The following is an 11,015-nucleotide window of genomic DNA, read 5'->3' on the forward strand; positions in this document are numbered from 1 at the left end:
TATTTTTAGTCGAATTGATTACTGCAGCTGTCCAATCCACTTTTTAGGCAGACCTGTGAAAACATTGTTGCAGTAATCAATTCGACTAAAAATAAACGCATGGATTAGTTTTTCCAGATCATGCTGAGACATTAGTCCTTTAATCCTGGAAATGTTCTTCAGGTGATAGAAAGCCGACCTTGTAATTGTCTTTAAATGCTGTTGGAGGTTCAAGTCTGAATCCAGTACTACACCTAGATGTAAGGCTGTCCTACGTGCTTGTCCCCATTTTCACTTACTGGTGGTGAGTCTGACATAGTGGAAAAATTTTAAATCTTCTCTTGGAAAGTAAGCTTGTATGAGTGTTGCTAAAGGCAACTTTTAAACAGCTTGCACAAGGAGAAATGGACTTGTGCACGCTCTCACACCCGTTTAATAGGCGTTCCCTCTCGGGAGCAGGTACAGGGTTGTGCATGTGCATTTTTTTTTTTAAGTTTATAAAATTCAGTAAAATAAACAGTTGGGATGTTGAAAATGTTAAATATCCACCATTGGAAATTTGTTACCAACGGCATAGGTTGCGTTTTATTACCAGGTCATGTGATATTTGCTCCTCTAAACGACTTATTTATCAAGGATTCAGGACAATAAGGCTCTTTGGATTTTAAAGGTTGACTGCTTGCCTTAAATTTCTGCCATGTCTTTGGCTGATTTGATATTCTTCTTTACAAGTAGATGAAGCAGTGTACCTAATAAAGTGGTAAAGGAATGTAAAGCGATATATATATAGTAGAATTTATTTAATCTTCACCTGGCCTAAATTTTATTAACACGCAGCCCATTTCAAAGTGTAAAGATAGCGGGGGAAAAAAACAAAAAAAGCAACCCCCCAGGGATCATACTAGCAGCTGTCAGTGTCATGCCTCCTCAGCAAGGAGGTACATACGTCTAAACTTTTTTCTTTTCACATTTTTGTGGGATTTTCAGCTCTTTCTTTGTATTTATTTTTGTTCTTGTTGTGCTCATTTTGATCCTCCCTTTAGTTTTAAATGCGAGTTTATGGTTGACTCATACCTCTTTCATACTGGCCGAAAAACATATTTAAACCCGGGAACAACATGCTTTCAGTTGCAGTGGGAACAGCTCACTGAACCATGTATACCTGGGTTAAACGACTCAGCAAGCGATCCGTGTTAAAATCGCCTCGGCTCTGATCAGCATGCTGTGGGAACACCAGAACCAGGTTGACCCGCTAAATTGCGTGACTTCATTGAACGCTACATTTGGACGTTAGCAAACCGCGCCAGTCGCTTCTGTTCTAACAAGCCAAAACAACTGTTTACATTGGCACAGCACGTGAGAGAGGGATTTAGACGGACAAAAGTATGAAATAATAAAGAATACTGACTGACTACGCTGTGGCTCCCATCCATGTTGCTCTCCATTATTTACTTCCCTGATTTCTGTCGCACTGTCAACATCATCAACACTAATCCAGCATGATAAGGTCATCAAACACACAGTAGGGTGGAACAGTGGTCACGCAGCTTACCAGCAGGTGATCATACTTGGCTTTTTGGTCAAACTGGGAAAAGAAGCCAAAGCCAATTGTTAGGGGGGGTCAAACCGGTTTTGAAAAACCCGGGTTTTCAGTGGGAAAGTGGCTTAATTCCATTCCAAACTCATTACCCCTCCACCACCATGCTTTACAGCTTGTATAAAGCACTTTTACTGGTATGTATGTGTGAATTTTGACAGTAACTGTTCTAAAAAAAATTTATTCGGACTATGATGGCTGTCTTTTCACCTTGGCATTGTTGCAAACTCTCCCCTCTATGTTCCAGACCAGAAGACTACCCAACCTACTCTCTGTATGGGTTCTCCCACCCAATGACATGTTAGTAATGCATTGAAACCATCTTTATGCTGCAGGACTGGGGTGTAACTGTTTGTTTGGCACAAGGACGTAAAATAGTTCATGCTTTTATAAGTTCCTGGGGAGAACTTACCCTAGTTCTAGGAAGCTTAATAAAAATTTGCTTTTTGGTTTTCAAACATTGCTTTTCCATTTAAAAATATCTCTTATGTTTCATATCTTGTTTGTTTTCAGTCCTGTTTAAATCATTTTAGAACCTGCTACACTCAGAAAGTATGTTGCTTTAATTGCCAATAGGATATGCATACATTTCTGTTACTGCACCGCTGCTTTGACAAAAACTAACCAGTTTTCATTTTGTCATTTTAGAGCATGAGCCAAGCTCATAACCATTTCCAAGCATCCCACACAAATTGGCTGAAAGCCTGCAGGGAAGAGGGAGCGCGTTGATTAACAGAAGGACTATTTTCAACCACAGATCAAACACTGCTGCACGTTTCGCCGTCTATGCAAGAGGAAAAACATAGAATCCGTGTGTGTAATGTACTGCTTAAAGATCTCATCCAGTGCAATGCAATGGATTATGAGGTGTTTGAGGAGCAGTTAAGTGTGTTGAATTGTAGTCTTGTGCCATAAACCACGATAATAACTTTAGACATTGTGGACCAATACCCATGCTTCATATTAAACATAACCATTGTGTTAGGAACATTAAGGTTCGGAGGCTGTTCGAACACTCAAGCTTCTGCAACCGTCCCCCAGGCCAAGACAGTATCACTAGACACTCCTACAGAAGAGTGCCTTTGTTTCCAGAGTGCTTTAATAACAAAACAATTGTTTCTACCTTTTTCTTCCTCTTTTTCTTTGAGGCTCTGGAGGTTCTTGTCGGAAATGAAGCCGTCATAGGGGCTACCATCATGGCCCCGTGCCCAGGAGCTAGAACCCCAGACTGACCAGGCTAAGCGGATCCAGTAGCTCACATCAGAAACAAATTGCTGAATAACAGACTGTTTACTAGCCTGATAAACCAGACTAAATGTAAGATTAAATGTGTAATTTAATCTGGCCCAGATGAATGAGATATCTGAAAATTGTTGATGAAAACAACTCGTTGTTTTTCAAACCATGTCTGTGCCTGCTGGCCAACGCTCTGACCAATGAGCGCAACTGACTGTGACGTAGGAAGCGCGTCAGAAAGCTGGTAGGGGAGTGTAAACAAACAGCCTGTCGGTAAAACAGCGAATACGTCCTCAAAAATAAATGAGCGTAGAGCCTCTTCCTGCTCACGTTTCAATGAAAACCCAAAGTCTAATCCTTCCAAAACAGATTCCAAAGCTGAGTCAAAAATGGCCATCAGAGCCAGCGGTCCTTCACACACGACTATGCCCAGAGAGGGCCGCTGCAGACGGGCTGCGGTTAGCCCTGGCTGCCGTTAGCCTCGGAGCTCCGCTGGTTGCTGCGGTCCTCTGAACTTCGGAATTTTTTTTTTTTTATTACGCATTAAATACACTAATATAACATTAATGTTTATCGGTTTTCTCATATGCTGATTACATTTTGATTACCAAACTATGACCAAAAGTAATTTAATGGGAATCCTTATGTCTGCTGGCTGCTAGCATACTAAAAAAGATAAACAATCCTTCTAATTAAGCAAATATTTTAATAAAACATTGTTTTCCATAGAATGTTCTATTCATCTCTTAGATTTACATTTTGAATTAGTTTGAAAACATTACAGTTGCTCTAAATTAGTTAAAAGCTAATTTGATCACTTTCCAAATTCCATTCCATTCATTTTCCGTCACGCTTATCCCAAACGGGGTCGCGAGGGGTGCTGGTGCCTATCTCAGTTGTCTACGTGTGAGAGGCAGGGTACACCCTGAACAGGTCGCCAGTCCATTGCAGGGCAACACAAAGACAAACAACCATTCACGCACCTAAGGAGAAGTTAGATGAGTCAATTATCCTAACAGTCATGTTTTTGGACTGTGGGAGAGAACCCATGCATCAGGGATAACATACAAACTCCATGCAGAAAGAGCCAGGTCAGGAATCAAACCTGGATCTTCTTACTGCGAGGCAGCAATGCTACCCACTGCCCCACTGATGAGCCCACCTTTCAAGATAAACTTTGGTTCCCAAACATAAGATCCGTCCTAAGCAGTGATATCATTGCATCACCTCATTAATATGGCTTTCAACAGCGGTTTTACTTCTTCTTTGTACATAGTTTAGACTAGTTTAGTTAAGAGTTTTTAATTGATATATGTTTGACTTGGAGCTGAATGATTTTTGTTAATAAACTCTTATGTGGTGAACTTCTTCCATATTTATGTAAAATGATCCGCTCGATTCACACTTTCAATTGTTTTTCTAACACACAGTCAGTAGGAGGTGTGTTCGTAAACAATATATGACAGTCCGAATATCATCTGATTAAATACCATATTTACCACTTCTACTGGGGTGGGCAATAAATTTAAAGTTGCACAACAGTAGAACAGAAGGGCATTCATAGATTCTACTGATGAACAATCATTATGGCTTCCTGTGCAATTTCAATTAACAGCAAATTAGTGCTATGATTTAAAACTCTGGACAAAGGAGACAACAGAAATGCTTTTCCTTCCACAGGATAACTAATGGTGTGAGTGGAAAGCACACAGTTATCAAACTAAAGGGATTTCATTCATAAATGATGCATCAAACCTAACCAGATCAAAAAAAGTGCAACTTAATTGGAAGAGTTTTTTTTTTCTTATTTGAAACATAAACCTTCTTATTCCATTGACAAATTCTTAAATTAAAGGAAAACACACTCCTCTTTCAGGTAAAATTGGCTTACTTTGATTTCAATGTTTGCAGTGTACACCAAAGTTTCAGGTATATTAACATGAAAAAGTAACTGACTGTCATCATCGTCAAAAGCCTGATTGGCACAAAACACACATTAGTACTTTGACATTTATCAGGAAAAAAAAATCTTATTTTAAAGTCATCACTGATAATAGTTTGGGTTGAGATGAAATTTGAAAAACAATCACAACCTACCAATATGAGTCCTGATATGAGGGATGAAGTGCCGGTCAGAGCCACGTAGAACTTGGGTGTCAAGGTGTTGAGAAACATGCTTACTACAAAGAAAACAAAGACAAAAAGCAAAATGTTACAGAAGTTATTTCATCATAATAAAACACAGACTGTCTTCCAGACTACAGACCTACAATAGAGAACGTGTTTGTGAGATCAAATGTGTAACATTTTGAAAAAAGTAGGTTGTGTCTATAGAGAGGAAGAGAGAAACATCAAAAAGGCTCAAGATTCAAGTGTTTGTAATTCTGACAAAGAGAGTATCATTTCATATGGAGGATGGGGTATCCCAGGGGGAAAGGTAAAGCAGGTAGATCTTTACAAAAACTGCCTGTTCCTTCATCAAGACTCAAAAATCAAATGTATTAACTCTACAACATTTAAAAATGACAACCTTTGACCAAGTGCTGCACAAACAACGAATTACAACATGGATTAAAAGGGGAAAAAAATAAACCAGAGGTTCTTTCTTCTGCTTTAACCAAAGCCAGAAAGCCCAAATGTGTTTTAGAAGAGATTTAAAACACTAGTTTAATTCAGGAAGTGCAACTGGAAAGGTCAGATCAGCTGTGGACCAGCTTAGACCTTTAGTCTACTAGCAGCAACTGGTCATTTGATCCAAAAGATGAGGAGGCCACATTGGGCTGCAGGTCAGTCAGGCATTCAGGGCCTTATAGGTAACCAATACAACCTTAAAGGCACACTATGCAACATTTTTCAGTTAATTAATGTGTTCCATAATGTTTTGGATGATTAAATGAGTCATTTCAGGTTGAACAAAGGTATTCTCGGCCGCCCTGGTGGTCTGTGGGGGAAATACTGCACTTGCAATTGCAGGAGCATCGACCCGCTCAGAAGTCTCGCAAGAGTCGGTCTTGCTTTACGGCGAGAACTGCTACACCCCCCAGTTAAAAGCATGCTTGTTGCTAGCACAGTGGCGATCTTTGTGCAGTGCTGCTTTCACACCGGACGCAGCAAAATGCTGCTTCATTTTTACTGCTTGTACCAGTTAGTTTTGACGCGTGGCTGAAGCAGCTTTGCTGCTCTGGCTGCGCGGTGCAAAAGTGTGTCTGACGCGCGTTGGGCGGAGCTTCACTATCCTTTCTCTGCCTTGCAGCTATATTTGCTGTGATCAGTGGGAATAAAGTAGTTTTAATATGTTTTTAAGTGAGAAAATACACCTGAAAACGTAATCAGTGCCGTCAGTTCATTCAGATTATCATCCTGCCTTACAAAATTATTTCTGTCGGAGCCGCTCAGACCCCCACATACCAGAGGTGCGCCGACAGTAGGAATCCCTTCATCAGCAGCCTCTGGCCGGGTCGCCTCCTCGCTATTCACCGCGGCAGCTGGTAGGTGTTTTTCATCTAAATAATCCAAACTGCAGGCAGCAGGATAATAAAAGCGAACATATTCTGCTGGCAGATTTCTGCATTTTAAGTTAATTTAGGCGTCAATAAACTGTTCAAGAGGAGTGATGATAGCGCTCTGATCATCAGCGCTGTGTGTCTCTCTCCCTGCCAGCTCCCAGATCAGCTTCTCTGATTGGTTGACGCGGCGCGTCGAGCAGCAAAAATTAAATTTTTCCATCTCGAGCAGCAGCGCGTTTGCGGCGCGTCAGATGCTTAGTCATTCGTTGCGTTCGCCTGTCTGCTAAGCTCAAAACAACCGTGCCTGGCTTGACGGAGAAACCAGGAGAACAGCTGTGCATATTTACGACAGTGCACTTTTACTCTCGCCCTCTGGGGGGAGCCTCGCTGGAAAATCAACACCAGTTGCATAGTGTACGTTTAAAACCAATTCCAAAAAATGGTCAGGGGGCTAGCGGAGGAACTGGGGAGATTTTTTCATGCATTGTGGTTAACGTTAGGAGACGAGCTGCAGGGAATAACAGCCATAGCATCAGATTTCCAGAATACTTTACTTAAGACTGATTAATATGTATGTGTATGCATGTATATGTAAATAAATATACACACATATTAGGGGAGCACCATTATGTGTTTCTGGCCGATCACCTATTCCAGATCTTTGAAAAAGCCTGACATGCCGAATTTGATTTTGACAAAGCTGTCGGTTGTTATAAAATCACGTGATTTTACTTAAAGCTGCTTTCATTAGATTCAAGTCGTTTCTACGACCATTGTGTTTTTGTCTTTCATTAATCAAGGGCTTTCACATGTGTATAAGATGTTTATTAGTAATTATCTAATTAGCTCAACATACAAGAATCAATGCCAACTATTCTATAAGCAAATATCAATCAGAGCTTATAGTCATTGTAGTTTTCTTTTGACATCTGACCTTCTTTGTTAAATGAATCTGCTCATAAAATCTGCAGATCAACCAAAAAAAAAACTATTTTCCATAAAACATCAACCACATAATTATAAAAAAGCAATATCTTAATAATCTGCTAGGAGCTGCACTGATATTTGGAGATCTGCCCAGCATTAGACGGACCAGACCTCTGCATGATACATTCGGGGAGGATTTTTGCTTTTGTTGCTTCCTCATTAACCGCCCCAATCCACAGTATGAGAGCAGATAGAGCTAGATGAACCCCAGCCTTATGCAGACACAAAGAGACAAACGTGCATAAATTAAGTGCAGCTGGGCAGCTATTCAGAGCAGTGAAGTGGAGGCTCTTAGCCTTACAGAGAAGGCCTTTTCTGATAGACTTGCAGTAAAACCCTCCTCACAGCTGCTACTGGTCTAAAGTTATAAGAGGACACTGCAGCCTGCCTGACAAACGACTCTTTATTAAGTCAATCTACAACCCAGAACTAACCACAATAATTTATTCACATTAACAGAGGAAAAGAGGTGTCCAACATAAAACTAAAACACAAAAACTTCTTTATACGGATACTCTGCAGAAAGTTAGAGTAATTACAGGAAATATGCAAATAGTTTTGATATTTCCAGATGATAAAAATAGGGCTGAAACAATTAATCGGGATTAAGCGATTATTGAAATAATCGTCAACTAATTTATTGATCGGTTAATCGTTAAATGGAGTATAGAGACTCTAAAACTTGCCTTTAGCTGACAGAGCAACACACTTAGAGCAGCAATTATACCAAGGTTGTGGAAGAATATACCTAAAAAATTTTTATTTAAGATAAAAAAAAAAACTTTTTTGTCTATCAGTATGCTCTATCCTAAACTCCTCAAATGGAAAAGTTTTAGTTTCACCTGGTTAAATTTCGCAAAAAAGTATTTTTTCCTCCAGAGCGGAGGAAAATAATAAAATAAAGACGGAGGGTCAAGAAGCCAAAAATGTGAGTTTTTTTTAAGGGTAACACAATAACAGCACCACTTTTAGACTGTAACAACAAAACAACAGGTGTTTGTTGCAGTTTAACAAATATTGTCCATGTCAACTTGTACTTGCCAGAAGCACGTTGCTGCGTGTGATGGTGTGGCTGTGTGACGTCCATCCGTGGGTTTGAATGTGTGTTTTCAGTAGGGCTGCAACTAACTAATATTTTGCACTAAGCCAAAAGTTTTTTAAAGATGATTTTTTTTTACGAAATTAAACCAGGTGAAACTAAAACATTTCCACTTGAGAAGTTCTAGTTAGAGCATATTGACAGATTCATTTTTGTTTTTTATCTTAAATACAAAGTTTTGAAATAATTTTTTTACAATGTTGGTATAGTTGCTGCTCAAGGTGGGTTGCTCTGTCAGCTAAAAGCATATTTTACAGTCTCTACACTCAAGTTAACGATTAATCAATTACGAAAATAGTTGACGATTATTTGAATACTTGATTAATCAAGATTAATCCGGGTATTTGTTTCAGTTAGGAGTGTAAATAACACCCATCATGGCGATTTGATTCAGTATCAATTTCTAGATGCAATGATTGGATTATATCTATAATCAAGAATACACCACAATAAAATTCGATGCAATTAATTGAATTATTTAATTTTTTTTACCTTACAGGATAAAAAATGTTTCAAATTTGAAATAAATCAATGAAAGTTGAAATATAGTGATGCATTTTATTTAATAAAGAACAGCAAATAACAGAAGTAGCAAAGTTGTTCCCGGAGTAAATGGATAAAGAGACACCGGAGGGGAAAAAAAGAGGAAAAAAAAAATAAAATGAATCGATACTCTTGCGGACGTGTCGATGCATCGGATCATCAGCTGTTGGATCGATGCATCGATACAAAACGATTATTTACACCCCGAGTTTCAGCCCTAGTTTTCAGTATGACTTGGTACTCAGAGACCCAGAATATTCCTCAATCAGAGCTGTTGGACTGTAGCCTCAGTTTATAGTGACAGGAGCGGCAACCACTATGGCCTTCTTCAGTGTGAATGATAACGAAGGTTTCCTTTGTTCTTTCACATTTAAATCACAACTAAAAGAAATAAAACTTAAAACTAGAGGGAAAAAAATGTTTTTTTTTATCCTCCGCTTGAAAACCATCCTAAGTAAACTACATGTCTACGCAGAAGCTGCCGCTCCAATGACTTAAAGTTGGTTAGAAAGCACACTGGGAGAAACACATGATGAATTAAAAGACAGACTGGATCAGACAGATTTGGGGCTAAATGTCACCAGAGACAGCAGGAGAAATGACCTTTAAAGAAGACGGAGGGATGACGACCTGCTGGTCTGAATAGAAAGCATAGACGAAACGCATTAAGCAGCTTTGTGACCATAACCTGTAACCATGTTCATATATGAGGCACTCTTATAGCAGGTCACAGTTTAGTTATTTCGGTTTTTGCCTCATTTTTTTAACTCTTATGAAGCACTTTGTGTTTTTGATCGAAAACCTACATCAGTTTAAGATGCATCTACTCTTCTTAAATTGTACAAAAAAAGAAATAAATTTTGTGATTAGTTGAAGGTGTGAAATATAACCCTGAATCTCCCACAGGAGGACAAGCATCTCTGATGTTAAAACAAAAAACAGTGAACTGCAACCCTCAGGCATCCCCGTTTACTCCACAAACACAAACTGAAGAGAATACTCCAGAGATTTCCCTCCAGACGACAGCAGAACGAACACACACAGCTGGAGCACCTGTTACATACAGATAACTACACTAGCAGGCAGACAACTATACAGAAAGCTATTACACAATCATACAGCTACGCAAAAAACCTAGAGGCTGGCTTAGGAAAACAGAAAAAGGCCTGATTGCTCTAATACTCAATGCTTGTTCTTGTCATAATACATTCACCAACTCTGTTCTCTCCTTCGGTGCAGAAACAGTGTGTTTGAGGATCAACCTGCTAGAGGATAAACATTTGGGCCTTAAAGAATTACAGAAATTCCCCGAATTTAGCACTTTTTGTTAGCCTAGTAAACTAGCCCCACACGCCAGCAGCCAAAATCATTTTTGTCTGCAGGTGGGTCTACCCTCGATCAATGCCCCAGCCCCTAGAACTGGCGAGCCAATCACAACGGAGAGATGTGTTTTGAATTTCTGGATGCAAAGCGGGCGGGGATTGAGGGCGTGACGACAAAGCTGCACGACGCTGGAGAAAGCACAACAAGGAAGATGGCAACAACTATTAAACAGTTCTCGTTTGACTCAGCTTTGGAATCAGTTTAGAAGGATTAGACTTTGGGTTTCCATTGAAACGTGAGCAGAAAGATGCTCTACTCTCATTCATTTTTAAGAAGGACGTATTCGTCGTTTTACCAACAGGCTGTTTGTTTACACTCCCCCACCAGCTTCCTGTTGCGCTTCCTACGTCACAGTCAGTTGCGCTCATTGGTCAGAGCGTTGGCCAATAGGCACAGACATGGTTTGAAAAACAACGGGTTGTTCTTATCAACAATCTTCCGATGTCTCATTCATCGGGGCCAGACTAAATTACTAAATTACTAAATTACATTTAATCTCACATTTAGTCTGGTTTATCAGGCTAAGTTTAAGTGGCAACCTAGTATTTAGCATAAAATATCTGTGAATAACTGGATCCAAAACTTTTGGTGAATATGCATGTGTGTGCTTGTGTATACAATAGGGGTGTGCAAAATAATCGTCATGATGATGCATCGTGATTCTAATTTTCATGATCTACTGCAT

General features: G+C 39.6%; 1 protein-coding gene across 9 annotated transcripts in view; it reads right to left on the reverse strand.

The window, feature by feature from the left end:
• st7 (suppression of tumorigenicity 7) overlaps positions 1-11,015 on the reverse strand; it is a 59,873-nt gene that overhangs the window by 13,775 nt on the left and 35,083 nt on the right. For all 9 annotated transcript variants that reach the window (XM_015372254.1, XM_015372256.1, XM_015372255.1 and 6 more), the window contains one exon: positions 4,910-4,992. In XM_015372254.1, the coding sequence (XP_015227740.1) occupies positions 4,910-4,992 (83 nt within the window). The remainder of the gene's footprint in view (positions 1-4,909; positions 4,993-11,015) is intronic.

Source organism: Cyprinodon variegatus, unplaced genomic scaffold (assembly GCF_000732505.1).
Source record: "Cyprinodon variegatus isolate N-32 unplaced genomic scaffold, C_variegatus-1.0 Scaffold70, whole genome shotgun sequence".
In the NCBI taxonomy this organism is placed as follows: domain Eukaryota; kingdom Metazoa; phylum Chordata; class Actinopteri; order Cyprinodontiformes; family Cyprinodontidae; genus Cyprinodon; species Cyprinodon variegatus.